Genomic DNA, 23,064 nt, shown 5'->3' on the forward strand with positions numbered 1-23,064 from the left:
GGTGCTGGGAATAGAGAAGAAAACCAAAGATACAAAGATCATGGAACCACTATTTCAGTGGAGGGAGACAAATAATATATATTATAAAAATTTATATAAATTAATATATAACATACAAATAAATGATATACTATGTTAGGAAGTGATATGTACCATGACAAAAAAATGAAGCAGGGTAATTGGGATGGGAATGTGGATAGGAGTTACTATTTTAAAAAATATGGAGGTCAGGCTATGCCTCTCTAAACAGGTGACATTTAAACAAAGATTTGAAGGAGGTGCGGGAGCATGGGAATGTTTGAAGAAGGAGTGCCACAGGGAGGAGAATGACCAGTGCAAAGGCCCTGAGACAGGACTGTGCCTGGTGTGTTCTAGGAATAACAGGGACTCCAGTGAGGCTGGAGCCAAGTAAGTCAGAATGTGAGTCAGACAGGAAATGAGGCCAGATTGTGTAGGGCCTTTAATGACATGGCTAAGGTCTTTTAAGAACTGCTGTCATAGACAAAAAAGACAAACGCCATCGTTTAATAAACTAATATCATGAACTAGAAGGAGCCTCTAATAGATTTTGGTGCTTAGTATCTAACTCATACCAAGAAGATGGGCCAAAATTCATTATATCAAAAGAGGACAGATTATCTCCAGAATGTTATTCTTATACCTCTGTAACATATACAAACTCGATGGCTGTCGGGATTACACTTTTAAACCTAACTCATTCTAGCAGGCAGGCAAGGTGGTGCATTACTGTTGCCCAGATAACATGGACAGCTTACTGAGAATTTTCTGTGATAAGAAAGCCGATGAGATTTTTCTGTGACTAGGTTGATGGTAGCTTGTTTTTACAAATATTTTCTGGAAATATTCTATGTCTGTGTCTTCTCTGCTCTGTAGTCTGGATCTTTGGGGGTCTCAAATGAGGACAGATCCAAAACCATTTCCCAAGGAAAACCTCAGCTAGTCTTGCGAACATGTCTGTAGACCAGCTCAGAAAGCAGTATGATGCCTTGCTTCAACTTCTCGTCTTTCATAGTAAAATGTCAACCCTGCAATCATTCCTTTAATACCAGCAATCAAAGCCCTCATCAGGGAGTGTCTGCTACCCCAAGCAGAGCTGACAGAAAAATGACATTCAAAGATCATTCATGGTACATACTAACCACTTGAACTACTAAATATTTTAAGTTCTATGCACTAATCAATCATTATAAAAAGGCAAAGTATTTAGCCCCTCTCTGAGCTGTGCTTTAATTCTTGAACTTTCCTAAAGTGTTTTTTTCTTTCTTTTTAAAGAAACAATCACTCTTAATAACATTTGCATTTTCCAGTATACTTGATAAAATTGCCTGTTTTGTTATGTAAGTGTTCCCGTGTTAAATCCTTTATGAAATATTTCTCTTAGAATATATTATATTAATCTATATTCTTGAAGAATTATATGATGGAATAAGAACTCCTAAATTTGAAATAAAAAAGTAAACACATACCTAACTAAACTGATATGAATATATTATATGCACATAATATATAACTGAATATATATTTCATCTGTGTAGAGCAATGAAAGATAAACATTTGATTAACTCACGGATATTTTAAGAGAAATATTTAGAACACCAAATGCTCAAAGTATACTATAAAATAGTATCTAATTATTTTAATACTGTCCAAATATTATAGTGTACTTTTAAGCAAATAACATTTTCAAGTTTCTTTTATGCAATTTTCTTTGGAATTTATCAAAATTCCAAAAATGCATAATAAAATAATTCAGTATTATTTTTTTCTTTTATTCCAGTGTGTAGTAAACTATTATTAGAGTTACATAAGGGGGGATACAAAATTACAATTATGAATGTCAACAATCAAAATAAAGGAAGCTTAAAGCAGTAAAGGTATGGGGAATTGAAAATATGCCAGTTTAAAAGCTTAGTAATATATAAGCATCTTTGGGAGACTTTGTTTGTCTCTCCATAAACTGTCACATTCTGATTTAGGATTGTTTGTGAAATGAATCTAGTCAGTAGTAGGCCAAGATATCACTATACCCTTTCTCTTATAAATCACAGCAATTTACTCAGTAGGAATGATCTATCCTTATTCTCTCATTCCCCATAATCCAATCACTTCCTCTCATAAGCACTTTTCCCCTGGTTTTCGCAATAATGCATTTTCTGTAACTAACAACCATCATTTCCTGATTATCATGCTTCTATCCTTGCACAGGAATGTGGGTCTTATGTGGGTCAGGGTCATCTTTCCCATCCATCTGTGTCCCCATGCTAAGTGTGTTAGCTGAAAGGTGAGTCTGGATAGACCATCATTATGCCTAGTACATATAAAAGTTTGAATGCCCCCAAGTCTATGACACTTTGATTAAGAACCATCAAATTTTGGTGTGTCTAATACTATACTTTCAGAATAAGCACATTCAAAGAGTTATTAGAAACTTTGCCTTCTGCAGATCCCTGTAAATTTTATTTAATGATGAAAAATGTAGAAAATACTCTGGTTTTTAGTGCATGCTGTAGTGACCTTCCTAAAGAATAAACATAAATAAATAAATGACTTGACAGCAACTCACAAGACAAAAAACCTTGAGCTCTGTACACATGTATGATTTAGATTGTCTGCACATCTATTTGAATTTAAGTTCATTTCAAGTTTATTTAAAGGTCCTTCCCCCTTCAGGGTATTTTAGTTTCAGGATTTGGTACACTGGACCATCAGATTCCTATCTACTGTCATCACTAAATGAAGGACTCCCATTCTTTCTCAGCTTATACAAGTATTAACAGCCTCTAGGACTGTGAGTTGCCTTAGATTCACCATACCTGAAGGAATTTGCTTTAAGTTTTAGATGTCTCTCAGGACTAAACAAAATCTAATTGGCTGGGTGGTTTGGGTGGATTCCTTACATCTTACACAATTCAGGGCATCAAGGGCCCTGAAGAAGTTCAGCAATTAGATTGACCATATTGATGGAGGCCAAGAGCATCTCAGGACACATCCCACTGGTTACAATACTGCACTAACTGGCTATCCTTCACTGGTGTTGAATGTTTCCCTAGAGCCCAGTGATTTCACTGCCCAGCATGAGATACTACTGTTGGTGTATGAAATATTTCCTACCCTTTTACAAGATTTTAATTTTGTTTTACAGTTAGATTTCCCAACATCAAGATAGTAGCACAAAGGGCAAATATTACAAGCATAAGAATCTGACCTATTAGACTGTTTGATGAGTACTGAGAATGATTCATGGATGCCCACAGTATTAGACTTCATTGTATGACCATTTTCTTTGATGCTGAATGAGTAATTTTCTGAGTCATTTCAGGTTAGCTTAGGTGGAAAAAAATACAAAATACCAAAAACCTCTCACTTCCAATATTAGCCATGCCAGGTAAGAATGAAAATATTCTCATATTAGTTCCACTGCTTTTAGGATCAGATAATACAACTTTCTCTAGAATAGCATTATGTTCATAAAACAACTTTCTACAACAGTGGTTCTCAAAAATGTGGTCTTCAAACCAGCAGCATCAATATTACCTGGGAAGCTGTTAGAAAAGCAAATTCTGAGATCACACCCCTGTCTTACTGAACCAGAAGACCTGGGTAGGGCCTAGCACTCCGTGTTTTAACAAGCCCTCCTGATGATTCTAATGCTCGTGGTACAAGTTTAAGAGCCACTGCTCTGTAACATCAACGTACTATTGGAAAAAGCAGTGGCACTGCTCTTCAGATCAGGTACCAATGATTAGAACTATTGGTAACAAGGTTAGAAAGGGGGATTACTGTTTCTGTGAAGACTGGGAATGTAGTTAGTGGTGGAGGGCTTGGGAGCTGGTGATAAACATGGAAACTTGTATCCAGCTAACAGACACTCCACACACTGGTCTCCGTGTGCCTTTCATGTATTTTAATTCTGAATAAACGATGAAGAGGTTTCTCCCTACCATCACTCCCTCTCATTCCCAAAGTTTCTAGAGTAATAACAGGTCATCATGTTCCATAAGAACATAAGAACATCATCATTTCTATGGTACCTTGAAGCTATGTGTAGGAGCAACCTGGAATAATTCAGATAAGGCCATCACCATAACAAAGTGTTAGGGCTGGGATAAACTTTGCTACTTCATTCTCCCATGCATTGTATGCAGGTATATTCAAGGTAAAATAGCTATCAAGGGTATAATTAAAGAGAAGAGAAACTAAAAGTGTAGTTAGAGGTTATGTGTGTGAGGGCAAGTCCCATTTAATTTGTTTGGGAATGGAGATGGTTGGATCATGTACCAGAAGCTTGTACAATATCTCCAGGTCTTTCTTAGTCTCAGTTTTCAAAACTAATAATGCCACATACTGATTATCCTTTAAATTTCCTTTAACTGTTTGGTTTTTAGTGCTTTGCTGAAAAAGACATTTCACTTGTTCATGCAAATGGGGATTTCTAATTATTTTTATTTATATTCCGGAAAACTTGCTTAACAACCTGGCAAAAGTTTTTTGTTTTTGTTTTTTTTTGAAATTAAATATAGAGTTCACCTAATCAAACTTACAAGCTTTTGCACAGCAAAGGAAACTGTAAACAAAACAAAAAGATAACCTACAGAATGGGAGAAAATATTTGCAAATGATGCAACTGACAAGGGCTTAATTTCCAAAACATACAAACAGCTTATACAACTCAACAACAAAAAAACAACCCAATTGAAAAATGGGCAGAAGATCTACATAGACATTTCTCCAAAGAAGAAATAAAAATGGCCAATAGGCACATGAAAAGATGCTCAACATCACTCATTATTAGAGAAATGCAAATCGAAACTACAGTGAGGTACCACCTCACACCAGTCAGAATGGCCATCATTAAAAACTCTACAAATAACAAATGCTGGAGAGGATGTGGAGAAAAGGGAAACTTCCTACACTGTTGGTGGGAATGTAAGTTGTTACAGCAACTGTGGAAAACAGTATGGAGTTTCCTCAGGAAACAAAAAACAGAATTACCATATGATCCAGCACTCCCACTCCTGGCATATATCCAGACAAAACTCTAATTCAAAAAGATACCTGCACCCTTATGTTCACAGCAGCACTGTTCACAAGAGCCAAGACATGGGAACAACCTAAATGTCCACTGACAGATGAACAGATAAAGATGTGGTACATATATACAATGGAATACTACTCAGCCATAAAAAAGAATGAAATAATGCCATTTGCAGCAACATGGATGCAAGTAGAGATTATCATACTAAGTTAACTAAATCATAAATAAAGAAAAATACCATATGATATCACTTATATATGGAATCTAAAATATGACACAAATGAATCTATCTATGAAACAGAAGCAGACTCATGGACATAGAGAATAGACTTGTAACCACAAGCCAAGGGGGAGGGGGTTGGGGGAGGGACTGAGTGGGAGGTTGGGGTTATAAGCTATTATGTATGGAATGGATAAACAACAAGGTCCTACTGTATAGCACAGAGAACTATATTCAATATCCTATTATAAATCATAATGGAAAAGAATATAAAAAAAGAATGTATATACAACTGAATCACTTTGCTGTACAGCAGAAATTAACACAATGTTGTAAACCAACTATACTTCAATAAAAAATTCTTTTAAAAAGAGTTGAATGCTTTATTAAATAGTTTAATTTTACATGCATTCTGTTATTTCCTTTAAGTTAGGGTTTCACCTATCTTCTCTTTGTATACTACTTAGCACCCTTCCATTTCTTAGTACTTTCATACCACCATGAGGCTTTGCCCAAGTCTTTGTCAAGATCTAGGAGCACAGGCTCTAACCTAGAAATGAATGAGGTTCATGAATGAATCAATGTGTGTAAAGTTCTTAGAATAGTACCAGCACATAATAAACACCTGGTAAGCTTAGCTATTTCTGTCATTATTCTTAACTATCCAGCCAAGGAGTCTCAGCTCAGGTACTGGGCCCAACCAAAAAGTGCCTTCAACTACCAGACATAGCAATCCTATGGTTTTTTCAGAAATGGGAGTTTTCCATAGTCAAATCAGAGTTCTCCCTTCTTCCTTAATAAATGCAGAAGAAAACAGGGCTGAAAATTTGTTGGCCTAGGGCCTAATACTGAGGCAGGCCTGAACTGAGGTTAATGACCAGAAATCACAAAGAATTAAATGTACTTCACACTTCTTTCTGAACCAAGAGAAAGAAAATTCTCAGAAAAGTCAAAATCAATTCAATTCAACATGAGATTTGAAGTTTGAGATGAGAAAGTGGGAGAATTCATTGAATTTTTAAAAGATAAAATACAGCTAGCTATTATTGGGAGGAAGATTTTTTCTTCTTTTATCCTTTTAATAACCAGGCTTTCTAGAGGCACACTTATGTCTTTTCATGCACCTTGAATGGTTCAGCTCACAAAAATCCAAATAAACTGAAAGAAACCCCGATAAGGGCAATAAAAGCATATAAGATTAAAGAAAAAAAAAACAGGCTTTCTATAATATTGATGATTTAAAAAATAATAGTGATCATTCTTATCCTTTGATTTTTAGTGATTTTGCTGAAAAACACATTCTATGTGCTTATGTAATAGGATTTCAAAATATTTTTATTTATATTATGGAAAGCTGTTTAATAACCTGGCAAAAGCTCTTTTAAGTATACAGTTGAATGCTTTAATAAACAATTTTACATGCTTACTATTATGTTCTTTAAATTATGATTTCATGCAAATATCCTCTCTTTGTAATCATACTTAGCAACCCAAATTTATACATTGGTCTCCTTTGTTTGCTTCATGGGCTATCAATCACAGTTTATTATCTCAGTTAATCATTTCGATACTGTTAAAGCTTCAATCCACTCTGAAATAGGCATTTATTATTTTCTTTCATTGTTTGAAATCCTCCTCAATTTATTATGAGCATATTTCTTTTCTATATGCACTAATTCATACTTATGTTAATTAATGAAAAAGAAAAAAAATCAACAATATAAAATAGACTGGGCCTTTCTCACCTTCCGAGATGGCCCACACTCTGTCTGTGGAGTGTGTTTCTCTCTAAATAAATCCACTTCTTACCTATCACTTTGTCTCTCACTGAATTCTTTCTGCGATGCGACATCAAGAACCTGAGCTCCATTAAGTCCTGAGACCAGCTAGACCAACTCCTGCTCATTGTCAACACCGTTGGGGACATCTCCTGTGCCGTTTCTTTGCGACAACTTTTTGGGCACTAACACCTGGTTGGGAGACTACCTTGGAAGTGATAGCATCTAAAATCAAACTAAGGCCCCCACCCAGGTGGAAGATGGTAACTTCAGGCAGAGTATGATTCCTGGAGCAACACCCTGTTACCTCACCACCAACCAATCAGAAGAAAATCTGCACACAGTGGAAGATAAAAGACTCTGACCCCCCTCCCCAAATGATTAACTGCGATTAACTTCCCCTTCTCCCTTTAAAAACTTTCATGGTCAAGCAGAATCTTGGGAGTGGTTCTTGGATATGAGTCTGCCTTCTTCCCAGGTTGCTGGCCTCCTGAATAAAGCAATCTTTCCTTTCCAACCAACCAACCAATACATAAATACATAAATACATAAATACATAAAATAAAATAAACTGGTTTTGTGAAATACAAGAAGCTGAACATGTCAAACATGAATGGAAACTGACCAGGAGAATTTTAATTTTGACAAACACCATGCAAATATTTGAAAGACAAGCTATAGTCAGAAAGAAAATCTGAAGAAAATTTGTATGAACATTTTTGCAATATGGAGAATTTTGATATTGAAATACTTTCCAATTAAAGTCAAATGTCTTCCTTGAGTCCAAATGCCATATTCATTCAGTCTTAGATATGGAATAGGCATGAAGAGTAGAAACATACATAAGACATGATCACCTGTCATCTCTGCCTGTAAGGAGCTCAACAAGAGAGAGAGAGAAACAATTATGATGTAATACGTTCAGTATTTAGAAACAATTTTTGGAAGGTGGGAGTGGAAAGAGGAATTTATAGAAGGCTTTGCAAAGGAGATATTTGGTCTCCTTTGCAAAGAAGAGGCAGTTGGTCTCCAAAAGAGGACAGAAAGGACAGTAAGAAAGAACAGTAAGAAAGAACACACGTACTTTGCTCTTTCTCTGGAGCACAAAGGAGAAAGAGCGAAGTACGTGTGGGGAATATAAACAAAAATCATAAGTAACCATATAGGGCATACTAAAAATGTAATTTTTACACAACAGGAAAATAGAAAACTATCAGATTTTAAGCAGAGGAATAATAGATAGGTGTATTCAAAAACTAGGTTCAGGTGGAGGGTAGAGAAAATGGGAACAGAAAGACCATTTAGATATCTTTTGTAATAATATAGGAGACGTCTGAATTTAGGGAGCCTTAACAGAGAAACATAAACAAATTCAAGAAATATTTAGAAGGGAAAGTCAGTAGGAGCTAGGTATGGACTTGGGGGTGGGAAAGGCTAAAAAGAATTCTGAATGATTCCTAGATTGCTGGCTTGAGCAATCAGACAAACAATGGTACAATACACTGAAACAGGGAACACACAGGTAGGAGGAGGCTTGCAGTGGGGCAGGAACAGTGGTAATACGGGGTTTGAGATGTCTGTGGAAACCTAAGTGGTCATACTAGTAACTTCAATCTACAGGTCTAGAAGAGAGAGAGATGTCGTCTTGAATTACACATTTAGGAGTCTTAGGCAACTAACTTAGAAGACTTTCAACAGCATATAATTAATTTTGCAGAAGTACAACCATCATGTCTAGAATAAATTATATTCACTTCCTTTACTGGCACCAGGATAGAGCCTATTCTAAAAACCCACTGCCACCAAATGGGCTTCCTCATGTCATGAATTATATTTTCCTATTTATTTATGGCTAACATCTCTTCTTATCATTATATAATTGCTTCTTTATAGAAAGGAGAATACCTACCTCTGTTATGATAGCATTCACCACATTATAAGTGCATTATACCATTTAGAATATATGAAGAAAAATAATTGAATATATAGTAACTCATCAACAATGTCTCATTTTTAAAAATGTTATGGAGTGCTTTGCCCTCTATTTGGTTTTTCTTCTTTTTAAATCATAAAGTTGCATTCCTTGGAAGCTTCTTTGATGAGGCATGTTTTGCTGAATTTTTTTTAACCTAACAGATGTTTGGGTAGTTAAAATTCCTCATGAGTATGGTATCCCGTGGTTTTCACAACCTAAGTGTTACCCCAGGAATTTTCCTTTCTTGCTGTCTTCCAGTCCTGGTGGTCTATAGGAGATACACATTATGAGAGTCCCATTTCACTCCATACTAAATTTCACACCCACACTCTTTTAAAGTTGTACATTCCCTCAGCATTATAAGTACCTATTGTGCACCACAGAGATATTTAACAGCTTCCATTCTGCATTCTTCCCCCACGCACAACTCAAATTGCTTTTGGATATAAGGATAATCAGAAAAATAAGAGATGAGTAAAATAAGCTATAAGACTTTAACGTTTCAAGTTAAATATTTCTGCCATTTGTAATTTCCGTGCTTATGTTTGTATCTCTGCACACTTAGCATGAAGTAGAGAGTAATGGCTATTATACAGATGATTTAAGCAGGAAAACAATTTGGTTTCAATTATCTAGATCAGAGTATGTGGGAGAAAGAAATGTTAACTTGAGTTGGCCGAATGTTGTTTCTTTTATTCACTCCAGTGTACAGTGGCAGATCTAGATTCAAAAAGTAACCCAATGTAATTCTCAGCTTGCATTCCAACTCTGCTCCCTGCATCTTCAATTTGAGTGCTCTTCTTTATGAGCTCAGAGGGAGTTAATACAACATATTTTCTTATTCTACAAGTCATTTTAGAACATCTTATAATATTTATTATTCCAACTGGGTGGTCTTCTTATTTGAGCTATTCAAATGTTGAATAATCTGACCTCAGACTAGCTATCAATTGCTAGCTCCTTATCAAAGAAGCTCGAGGTTTTGATAAGAAGTTCTGGGAATAAGTGCTTGGGCACAACTTGATGCTATTAGAGTAACATGCACAAATCTGAAATAGTGATTTTATACTAAGTTATATTGTTGTTTAGTGTTTTCCATAATTCAGAGGAATCATTCATTTTCATTGTTTTATTTTCTTATATTATAAAACAACATAACACTTTTTTGGAATCAATGACATAAAAAATCTTATTAAATTTCTTCATCCAGATTACTTTTTATGTTTGCAAAATGTCTGTAATGCTTTTCATCTTTGGTATGTAGAATCAACATCTAAGCATTACTTGCTTTTAATCTTAAAAACATTACTACTCTTCAAGATTTTTGTTGCTTGACTGTTCTTATTTCTCATATTCTTATACAATATGTTAGTAGTTCACTATATATATTGTCTTGCAATAATATATGTAGTGTCCTTCTGTCTTTCATATCAAATGCCTCCTCAGAGTACCTCTCCTTGGCTTAATAAATAAAACTTTTTTACCATACATTTATGAAATTCAAATATATTTATCATTAGAAAAATGTCCCCTTCATTTCTGAGACTAAATGAAGAGTGACCAACTCATTCTCATAACTTTCAAAATTAATTTATTATTACCACCCCCATATGAATACTCAGCTGAAAAGCTAATAAGTTTGAGAATGCCAAGAAAAATAATAAGTCTGTTGTCACAAATTCTGAAATATATAAATCTTTTCACTTTTCTCTCTTAATCACAGTGGTAGAAAGGCAACTTTCCATGTATCCCCTTTTCTATCTTATTGATAAAGAACAGAGTAGAAGATTAGTCCTTAAGGATAAAGAACAATACAAGGGAATAGAAGTAGCATAGAACATCTACTTAACTACTGATAAATTTTTTTCACACCCAAGTACTCTCTGATGGAGAAATCAAATTGTGGCAGTGAGATACCAGACCGAGAGAGAAGAAAAGTACCAGATAAAAGTCAAACTGGTACTCCATACGAAGGCACTCTTTCAATTAGTCATCAAGTAAAGATCTGGGAGGTGGGGTGAAAAAGAAGCCAAGATTATCCTCTCCATTCCATCAAGAACTAACAAATCAACCAACTAACCACCGATGGCAAAGGAACACATCCTAATAAAACTAGAAAAATAATGCTATTTATTTTTAAAAAAGCTCACACTGATTGTGAAATATTTGTAATATTCTACCATTATTCTTTTAAACCAGAATAAGCAAAGTGGAGTAGTAGGGAATTGAAAATGACCAAACTCTAATGAGTGGGTCATAGACCTTAAAGTTGGGTCGGAAGTGGAGGGACTCGGGGGGAAGCAATGACATTCAAGTAGAAAGACTCCCAAATTTTCAGAATAAGAATGGGGGATTCTTTAAAAATCCAACTTCCCAGTTTCATTTACCAGCTTTTGAATTGGTCAGGTTATATGTTGTTTTATGCTAATTGAACATCTTCCACCATCCTGTCTAGAGTACTTGAGGAAATGATACATTTGGAAATTCTAATTCCTGGCTCACTGTAGCAGGCAGAAGCAGCTACTGTCCGAGTGAGAGGCTCATGAGGAGTAGGATGGGAACCCTTAGTGGCAGCAGATGCACAGGCATATGGTCTATTTTAATCAAAGGTAACAAATTAGCTGCCCACAGGCCAGATGTGGGCTACTGACATGTTTGGTTTGAAAAACTAAATGTTCTTAAATTTTAAAAACTTGTCACAGCAAGAAATTAAGTATTTTCACATTAAAAAATCTACCTTTCCTATTTCTTTGAAAACATCCTAAGTCCTAATAGCATGACTTCTCTATAAGACAGTAATCAGAAAGGGGTGAGTAGTGGTTGCCCCTGTAGACAGCGTGTTCTGTTAATCTGCCAAGGTTTCCACCACTCTCAATAGCCTTACATCAGCCTGCTTCATTCATTATGGTACCTGACTGATGTCTTCAGGTAACTTCGCGTTGTCCCTGGGACTTTAACACGTATTCATTCATTCAGTGTCCCATTTTTCTATCACTTGTAATTTTGGTTATTCTTACTAGCTGAAGCAACTAAAATTCTGAACTTTACCTATGTTCTAATCTCTAAGCATCTGTTTCTTTCTGTTTTCTAGTCAATTAGATTATCATAGTTATTTCTTCTCAAAGTTAACAGGCTCAAAATAACCATAATTACTGACTAAACGCAACCTGGATTTGATTTTTCCATATTTTCCTTTCCTTTGTTATGGCACTATCATCCTCTCTATCCCCTGCACTGGAAAACAGTTCATTCTGCCTCCCCCATTTTAGCTTATTTAATCAAGTTTAACTCGTTCAGGAAATATTTATGGAGTGCCTACTGTTGCCAGGCACCATTCTAGGCAATAAGGAAACAGCAATGGTCAAGACACCTTCTAAAAATAAGCAAATACATATAAATAAAAAATGATCAGGTAATTATAAATTTTCATTAAGATAAGATGATATTCTAGAAAAAAACTGCATGGCTCTTTTAGATTGGGTGGTCAGGGAAATTCATGCTTAGCAGGAATCATTCAAGTAGAAGTATACATTATAAAAAGCTGCTCATGCAAAGATAGACATGGAAAAACATTCCAATCCAAATGAACAGGGCCAAGTTCTAGTACTTTAGTGTGTTCAAACAACACAAAAAATATCCAGTATGAGTGGAGGATAATGGTAAGTGAGAAAATGATTATGGATGAGGTTAGAGTGTTAGGTAAGAGCCAAGTCACATAGGGCTTTGTTAATCATGTTAAGAAATTTAAATTTTATTCCAAGAGCAATGGAAATTCACTGAAAGGCTTTAAACAAGGAAATGACATCATCTGATTTACATTTAAAAAGACCAGCATGAAAGCTAAGGAGGTCAGGTTAACGCAGTGGTAGCAGTAATGAAGGATAGGACTAATATGCTGGTAATGCAAATGGAGGGATGTGTTTAGATAGCATGGTTGAAATAAATCATTGGCAGAGTAGAAGAGGAAAAGAACACTGCCTAAATTTTCATTTTCTGCATTTGGACGATGAGAAGGCTTAGTGTTTAGACCACGTTAATTTTGAGAGGATATTAGACACACCTGCCCAATGATGTCAGTTGATCAGGTAAATATACTGATTGGGTTCCAGGGAGCAATCAGAACTGGAAATAGATACTTGAGAATAATCACTATATAAGTAGACTTTAAAGCCATAGGACAGGATAAGGTCACTTAAGGTAAGATCTCATAGGGGTTGTGTGTTGATAAAGAAAAGGGCCAATGAAAAAGAAAAAAAAAAGAAAAGGGCCAAGTATGTTATCTCTGAACACTCCAACACTTAGATTTAAAAAATGAGAGAGAGAGAGAGGGAATAAGCAAAAGAGACTGAGAAAGAGCTATCAGGGAGGTAAGAGAAAAACCAGAAGAGCAGATCTCACAGAAATCAAGAGCCCAAGAGCCACAAAGAAGAGAGGTTGGACAACTGTGTTGAAGGCTGAGTTGTCTGGATTCTGTCTCAACTGTTGAATTGCATTAACAAACACTCATTGAACATTTACTATACAAACATTATGCCAGGTACTCCGGGGAATAGTAACAAGATACACATCTGGCAACCTAAAAAATATAGCCTCTAGATCAAAGTTTATTTCACTATTTATAAAGGTCCACAACAGCATCTATTTATCACTGAAACTCTATGTGTGTGTGTGTAAGCCTAAAGTCACTGAAAACGTGGTAAAGCCTGGCATAAAAGCAGCAGAGCTTCCAGATACGAGGGGGAAATGTAGGCATAGACAAAGGGTACTTGATGGCTATCAGTATAGCCTAATGACAGATCACTTACAGGATTATAATGCTTTTTGTTGCAATATAAGACTCTAGGACCTTGGTACAACTCTGGGAGTTTGAGAAAAGCCCTAATAATGACTGAAATTGAATTTCCCATCGGGATTCAATTAAGAAAAAATAAATGCTATTATGGTTAATGATGTTGTTTAAGCAATTAGGGCAACCAGTTAATTTTAAAATATAAAACTAAAGTTACAAGAGCAATCTTTACCTATAGTTTGAATGATTTCTATGGAAAAACATTTAAAGAGCTTTTTCTTGAATGCAAAAGTATATATACACATACAGAACAATACTTACGACCAGGCAGGGTTTGTGTAGATATCCAATTTGAAGCATCGCCATAGCCGGCATTGGTGCTGGCGGCCACTTGGAATCTATACCATCTAAATTTCTTTAAATCATATACTGTCTCTTCAGTTAGGTCAGCTTCGTAGAGGTATTGAATTTTTTGATATTCAACACATTCTTCAGATTCCCATTCTTTGCATTTTTGAGCCCGAAGTTGAGTGGTAATCTTATAATTTTGGAAGTAGCCAAAGATAGTGTCAGGTCTCATCCATGTCAATGTTGCACTAGTTGACTGAACATTAGAAAAAGCAATATTTGTGGGAGTGCTGGGAACTAAAAGTTGAAGGGAAAAAAAAATGGAAAACAATTGGAATTACCAAACATTGTGTGAACAGGAGGGAGAAATGGGATTTACAAATATTTCTTTACTATGCACGTAGTGGTGATCTCTTATTACAACTGCCCTTAGATTAATATCCCCACATTTAATAAGCAGAAACTTAAGGTGATGCTTCACAGAGCAATGGTTCAAAGGGTTAGGGGACAAAACAGTTGTGATGTTTTTATTCCTAATTTTGCTCCCCAATTCACTCACAAGTTACTTATAAAAACTTACTTTGGTTCCTTATATAAGCACTGGTACAAAGAAAAATTGCATGCTCATATAATCCTATGTATTTTCCGAGGAATGGTCTGAGTTTTTAATATTCAGTTCCCGAGAAAGATGTTCTTATATTTAAATGACTAGATAGACACAAACACATCTTATATATAGTAGATGTTGATTATAAAGTAATTTAAATAAACAAGATTATTAAATGAATTAATAATGTATACAATTAGTTAATTTTTATTTTATCTTGCACATATTTAAAATTAGTATAACCCTTTCTAGAACATCATCAAGCACACTGACATTAATACACAGAATAAGGTATCTGTATATCACCTACAATCACATGGTCCTACTTGGAGTCATTTATTAGATTTCATATTAGCCACTGGTTTCCTATATTCATACCGTGTGTCAGGCTCTGAGGCTGGTGTTAGGAAATCAAGATACATAGGCTTATGTCTTGTTTTCAAGAAACTGTCACTTATTAGACAAGTGTAATAATATAAGTGTGCTATGCTTAGAAATATAAAAGAACAATGAATTAAGTGACATGGGCACTTTTTTCATGCCTGTCCTTGTATATGTGCAAGGACCTTTTCTCAGAAGGCTGAGATAGGGAGACTGATAACAATGACTTGTATGAAAATTACACAATTCATAAAAACTATATGTTAATATGTGCAGTAAAGATAAGGAAATTAATAAATGAGTTAGAAAATTCATTCGTAAAAAAGTCATTCATTCCTAAACATATCATATTAATTCAGATTTCAATAAATACCTAATGAGCATCTAATTTATGCCAAGTACTACTGTAGGTGCTGGGAATACAATGAACAAAATAGACAAAAGTCCCTACCCTGGTGTAATTTACATTCCAGAGGTTTATATACAACACAAGTATAAATAAGTATTATATACAGTATTTTGGATGATGATTAGTGTTATGGAAAAACATAAAAAAAGGGAAAAAGGAGAAAGAGTTCCAAGGATAATGAAATTTTAAACTGAGTAGTCAGAAAGAAAGACTGACTGATTAGGAGACATGAAGTTCCTGATGAAGGTGGGGAAACTAACCACGTGACTATTTGGAGGAAGAACATTCCCAGCAGAGGGAAATGCATGATTACAGGCCCTATGATGGAATCATGCCTGGTATATTTGAAGAATAAAAAAGAGGCCAGCGTGGCTAGTAGGAGGTGAGGTCTGAGAAGAAACACTGAAGGCTTGATTATATACGACATTGTAGAACTTTAAGACTCTCACTTGAGCAGAGGAGTTACAGGCTCTGAAGTATGTTTTCACTCTAGCTACTGTGTTGAGACTAGACAAGGGAGAGAAGGATGAAAACAGGGAGAGTAATTAGTAGGCTATTGCAACGTCAACACAAGAGATCAGGATGGCGTGGAGCAGGACTGCAGCAGCAGAAATGAAAGCAAGAATTCAGATTCTGAATATAATTTGCAGGACAGCCAACAGGATTTGCTGCTGTGTGACATGTCAGGTATAAGAGAAAGAAAGTAGAAGAAAGGTTTAAGGTCTTCGGGTTGAGCAAACAGAAAGATGAAGTCACTTAACCAAGAAGGGGATGACTGTGAAAGAAGTAAGCTTTGGAAAGTAAGATTAAGAATTTATTTTGAGCATGTTAACTTTGAAATGCCTATCAGATACCCAGAAGGAGATGTCAAATAATAGATGGATGCATGAGTCTGGAGTTCTGTAGGGAGATCTGGACTTGAGTTAAAAATTTGGATTTCCTCTTAATTTTTTACTGAACTATCTACAGACCTATTGCTTGTAAATTTGCCTAAACCTGGAAAAGAAGAGAAAGTCTAATGCAATGGAAAACAAGTAGTAAATTACTTAAAGCCATGTGATCAGCTTCAATTACTCTGCTTTCAAATACTAATATTTATCATCAAATCTTACTGTATATAACTGAACAGTAACCTTTAAAAAGGTAGCTCTACAAACACTTGTAATATGACTTACAACACACTATCTTTAGTTATGCATAAGAGCAATGAGAGAAAAAGTTATTTTAAGGAACAATTACCTTTACAGAGGAAGAAGTTTTAGAATTGACTAAAAAGTAGAATTTCCATAATTTATTGAAATCCCTCAGCCACTAAGTTTGAATTCAGACCTCTTGGAGATAAGACACATTTTCAAAATATTCTAACACAAAACAGAGAAATATGACTGACTTGGGGGGGTTCAGGAAAAGTGTTAAGAGAAAAGGTTGCATGTGAGAGGAGATTTCACTAATTGTAAAGGTAGAGATTCAAGAAGAGGGGGGTAATGTGATCTAAGTCAAGTTTATAGCTTATAATTGACACTGGCAATAACAAAGAGAAATAGTCTGAGGACATACTATAGCACAGGATTATAGATAGCTTCTCAGGCAATGGAAAGCTATCAAGGTGACAGAATAAGATGTTCAGTAGTACATTTTATCAAGTCCAGTCTGATAACTGCAAACAGGAAAAGGGACAAATTCATAGAACATTTGATTTGTTCAGCAAGGAAGAAATACAGTGATAGCAATAGGAAAGAGGTGAATTTTTAGATCCATTTTGGTGGTAGAATCCATAGAATAGGCAAATGAATCAGAAGATCACAGAATCAGAATTTGAAGGAAACTTAGAGATGATCTTGGTCAACCTGTCTTGTTATGTCTGACCCTTATGGAGGCAGATGTCCCCCAAGAATTTTGGTACCTACACCTTCTTCCAGTTTTTCAACCAAACACTGATAGGTGCTGATGCAAAAAAAAAAATTTGCAGCTGTAATTAAGAATCCAAATCAGTTTACTTTAAAATAGGGAGAGATAATCCAGTGGGCCTGATTTTATAACGAGTCCTTTAAAAGCAGAGAGTTTTCTTTGGGTAGTTACAAAAGAGGAAGTTAAGTATTCTAAGCAAGAGATTAGATTCAATGTACAAACATTTCTCCACTGCTGGCTATGAAGAAGGAAGGGGCCACCAGGACATCCCTAGGAGCTGAGGACAGCCCTTGGCTAAAAGCCAACCGGGAATTGGGAATCTCAGTCCTACAACTGTAAGAAACTGAATTCTGCTGCAACCATGTGAGCTTGGATGAGGACCTGTACTCCACATGAGAACACAGCCCATGGATAACTTGATTTGACCTTGTGAGACTCTGAGAATCCAGGCACAGCATACCCAGACGCTGACCTACAGAGCTGTGCTCTAATAAGTGGGTATTGTTTTAAGTCACTAAGTTTGTGATAACTCATGACACAGCAATAGAAAACTAATACAACTTCACTCTACCAGATGACCAATCTCTACTTATCTAGCCTGTTCTTAAATATACAGAGCAAAATCTTGAGGGGCTTTATTTTAAAATTGATTTCCAGATAGCTCTATTAGTTTGTACAGCCTTCATTATTTTGAACAGATATCTACCTTCCTATAAATCCTAATTCTACCCTGAACACCCACCTCGAATAGTCCTAGTCCTATCTTCCTCTCCACTTTACTCCAACATTTATACCAAAGAACTAGAAAGGTTTTTATTCTGCATTCATATCAATAAAAAAGATTGAGCAATTACTCCAAAATATATGTTTATTTATATATTATATACATATATGAATGCCAACCTACATATTAGATTATGTCTCTGAAGGTCTAGATTAATTCTTGGAACAAAATAGGCATTTAATAAATATTTTTGAAAGTAGGAACAAATGAATAAGAGGGTATAACAGGAGACTTGATTTAGACAGATGGTCAGGAAAGGTTTTCCTGATGAATTATAATTTAATCAGAGATCTGACAGATGAGATGTAACTTCCCAGGGGAAAAGCATCAGGGTGTTAAGACTCTGAGGAAGAGAACATGGCGCATTGGAAACACGTAAAGGATGCTACATCCACGAGGAGATGAAGAGGAAGATAGAAAGTTGGAGATGCAGGCCAGAATCAGATAATGTTGAGCCTTGCAGTCTGGATTCAAGATTTTTAGTTTTATCCTAAGTGCAGTGGAAATACTTGATAAGTTTTATATTGACTTTTCATTTGCATTAAAACCATAGACAAGGGCTTCCCTGGTGGCGCAGTGGTTAAGAATCCACCTGCCAACGCAGGGGACACAGGTTCGATCCCTGGTCCGGGAAGATCCCACATGCCGCAGAGCAACTAAGCCCATGCGCACAACTACCGAGCCTGCGCTCTAGAGCCCGCGAGCCACAACTACTGAGCCCACGTGCCACAATTACTGAAGCCCGTGCTCCTAGAGCCCGTGCTCCGCGACAAGAGAAGCCACCACAGTGAGAAGCCCACGCACCGCAACGAAGAGTAGCCCCCACTGGCCGCAACTAGAGAAAGCCTGCGCACGCAGCAATGAATACCCAACGCAGCCAAAAATAAATAAATAAAACCATAGACTCTGCTCTTCCCCATGAGAGCAAGGGACTGTGGTCCAGACATTTCCCTTTCTTTCCAGTCCATCACTAACTACCCCTTTCATGTTTCAAGTTCCTTTACCTAGGGTTTACTAAGCAACTAAAGGTGGAAGGAAAAAAGGATGCATTAGCTATTCAATGAACTGGAGAAGGCAGAGAAGGCTACCCTTTCCCCATATTTCATCAGGGGGGTTGACTAGATGCCCATGGCTCTCTGAACAACTTTTTTTGTACCCTCCAGTGTTTAGATTTCAGGAAAGAAAACTAATGGCAAAGTTTGTTGCACAGTAAAAAATTTTCAGCAGATTAATATTGGTCCACAGACTCCACTATTCTCCAAATAAGTGTTACAGAGAAGAAAAGGTCTAAATAGGACAGTACTTTAACTTGACAAAGAAACAAGATCCATACAAGAGTTATTTTTAACCTGGCTAAAGGAAGGGTAACAATAATTGCAATTGCTTTCCATGTGACAAGCACAGGGATGGGCCTTGCATGAGACACCCAGAGTCTGGCACGTATGGCCACTCAATAAATGTTGATTATGTGAATAAATCATGGTTCATGAAATAGTCCTTTGGTTTTCATGCAATACAAAATTTTGTCCACATTTTTCACTCAAATGTATTTATAAAGATGAACCAGAAATAAATCTAATCTGAGGCCAAATATGTATAACTTGTAGACAATTTTTTTAACAAGGCTACCTCAGACGCACACACAAATGACCAGCAGTAGGTAGGCCTCATTTGTATCCAGCATCTTCTCTTTTGATGAACCGTGTGTTGAACTAGACTATTTCAAGGCAACTGCCCTATTGAATTACAGATACAAAAAGGATTACACTCATTTTAGCATGGAGAATCAGATTTCCATTCTTTAAGAATGACTAAAAACCTCAAACTTTTTCTATCCACAGATGGTACTCATTTGAACACATCATTCCATGCTTCCTGGAATAATCATGCAGCTTGTTTAGATTTTCTAAACATGACTGAACTGTGATGAAGCGATCAACATTCTCTGCCAAGGTATTCCGTAAATTACATTTTTATTCATAAATTATTCTTACCGGCAAAATACTTTCATCATGGTTGAATTGAAAGTCTGTAGATCTATACAAGTAAAAATTTGTTACACTTTAAAGGCATGTCAGTTTTTAGTGATTATTTAGTATATTCCACTTAGAAGATAAGAAATGTGTATATGTTATAAGAAAGATAAGAAAATGTGTATAAAATGTAATTATTCTCTAAACTTCTGAATATCAATTATAAGAAGTTGCCAACCTCTTATGATAGGATGGTAGTTTGTACTGACTTCTCACTGACCTGGTTAAGTATACTAACATGGAAGACCAAGTTTCCTTAAATCTTTAGTCATGACTATATACATTTATCTTCAGGCACAGATATACTCTCTTTTAAGCAAAACAGGTGTCTGAAAAATGTATAAATACTTATAAAACTTACAAAAGTATCAACACAATCTTTCCTTGTTTATTAAGAATATTTTTGTCTCTACTAATTTTAAACAAACTACAAAACACAAGGTACAAATATATGATCTTAACATACACAAACAAAAGTACAGTTTACTAACACTAACATAATATGGATCAATATAAACATAGAAATGCCTGAAAAGTCGGGTGCCAAGAAGATTTCGCAAACCAGATATACATTTTGTACTAACCTGAATTTAATCAATATCATTTACTAGACATTCAGATTGAGTGGTATTGGCAAGTTATAAGTCTTAGGGTATAAGCCCTTCTTCATACATATATAAAAGTAATTTAGCTAATAGAAACTATCACAAATAGGTGATGCCAGGAGGAAGGCTCAATGGAAGGAGAAGATCTGGGAGCTACAACTTGAAGGAACAACTGATAATTAGTACAGATGAGGAAGAAATAATGTTTTAAGTAGATTAATATAGGGAGAGATATATAAATGGCAACAAGATGTTTGTCATGGGCTGGAAAGTATACCAGACTGGAGAAAAGAAAGTCTAAGGAAGTCATAAGAAAAAAGTTGTGGGCGGTGGGATATCAAGTGTGGTGCTACTGAAGGGCACTGAACGTTTGAGAGATGAATTTAGATGACTACTGCAGAACACAGAGAACAACCGACAGATTCACCGGTAAAGTATAAACTTAAAGAAAATCCTGAGCCTCCATATGGCTAGTCATTAGGAAATGGTTAACGTGATAGAAACTGGTTAGATACTGTATATATGCAGTACAATGTAGACTACAGTGATAAAGAATAATTAGGAATAGAGCTAAAAGGCCAAAGAATATTGGCAAAAATGTGATGATTTATTGGGCAGAGAAAAATATAGGAGTAAAGAAATGGAATCAACACAGCAATTAGGTTAATAGATCAAATGTACATTGTACATGTCCTAGAAGTAGGCTATGATTTGGCTCTGATGTTACAGAAGATAATACAAAGGAAAAAATTAAGACTGTAAATCTCTGTGACCATAAATAAAGACAAATTAAATGAGCAAGGAACATGAAATAAACTCTGGTATTGAGATCAAAGGTAGATTTCTCCCCCAGAAAAGCATATAAACAATACCATGTAATTTAATAAACAGCGTCCTCAACAACATCCTTACATAGTAAATACTAAGTATGTTTAACTTGGCTCTTTCTTATAATGTCTCTCAATATGGGTGGGCAGAATAATTATCAAACACATTTTTGTAAAACTATTTCTTTATAAGTTCTAATTATTCAGTTCAGGTATACTTCTGTTGGTCTGGCTTAATTCAGAGATAGATTTTGGAGTAGCTGAAGCAAAATTTACCAAAATAGGCTACATAAACATGATTTTAGGTGATACTACAAAGCTGAGAATCTGGAATGACACACTTCTTAGTATGCCAAATTAAGTCATTTAAAAATATTCCATTTGCATGAAAAAGACCTGAGAAAGTATCTATAAACAGGACTAAGGTCTTCTAAAATAATTTTTAAGTGTCTGTCACAGTGCATGTACAGATGGATAATTGGGGACTCAAAATTCTATGGACCACAGCTATAATAATATTAGTTATTAAACCAAAAATTATTGAAACATAACTTATTTATAAAAATATCTCAGTATGGGCTTCCCTGGTGGCGCAGTGGTTGAGAGTCTGCCTGCCAATGCGGGGGACACGGGTTCGAGCCCTGGTCTGGGAAGATCCCACATGCCGCGGAGCGGCTGGGCCCGTGGGCCACAATTACTGAGCCTGCGCGTCTGGAGCCTGTGCTCCGCAACAGGAGAGGCCGCGATGGTGAGAGGCCTGCGCACCGCGATGAAGAGTGGTCCCCACTTGCCACAACTAGAGAAAGCCCTCGCACAGAAACGAAGACCCAACACAGTCATAAATAAATAAATAAATAAATAAATAAATAAATAAATAAAAAGAACACGAATTTCTAAAAAAAAAAAAAAAAAAAGAGCTAAAGCCATAAAGCTTAAAAAAAAAAAAACCTCAGTAAAACTTCTGCAGAAAATGTCACTTTTTCTTGGAGAACTCAACAAGGAAAATGATGATACATATTCTATTTGGAGACAAAGTGAGTTGATTTGTTTTAGAGTCATTAGTTTGACAGCTCTATTTAGCAAGTCATCTCCTGAGAATACCTATCAAAAATGACAACTTTGTTTTGAAATAGTTCATCACAAGCAGTTCTTAGGGGAATAATTATATAGCAGAATTAATCATCTATTAAGACCACTCCTATAACACCTGGAGATTAAATTGAACCATTGACATTGATGAAGCAATGAGAAAGATATACGGGTTAGTGATAATGTGCTTGAGGATGGATATGAGTAAATAAAATGCTAGTTTCATATCTTGTTAGCATGAATAAATAGAGCTGT

The 23,064-nt window shown here is 35.7% G+C and overlaps 1 protein-coding gene across 1 annotated transcript in view; it reads right to left on the reverse strand.

Moving 5' to 3' along the window:
- Positions 1–23,064, reverse strand: part of PTPRQ (protein tyrosine phosphatase receptor type Q) — a 266,556-nt gene that overhangs the window by 79,388 nt on the left and 164,104 nt on the right. The window contains exon 42 of the mRNA XM_057556607.1: positions 14,140–14,463. Within this exon, the coding sequence (XP_057412590.1) occupies positions 14,140–14,463 (324 nt within the window). The remainder of the gene's footprint in view (positions 1–14,139; positions 14,464–23,064) is intronic.

This window comes from Balaenoptera acutorostrata, chromosome 11, assembly GCF_949987535.1.
Source record: "Balaenoptera acutorostrata chromosome 11, mBalAcu1.1, whole genome shotgun sequence".
NCBI lineage: Eukaryota > Metazoa > Chordata > Mammalia > Artiodactyla > Balaenopteridae > Balaenoptera > Balaenoptera acutorostrata.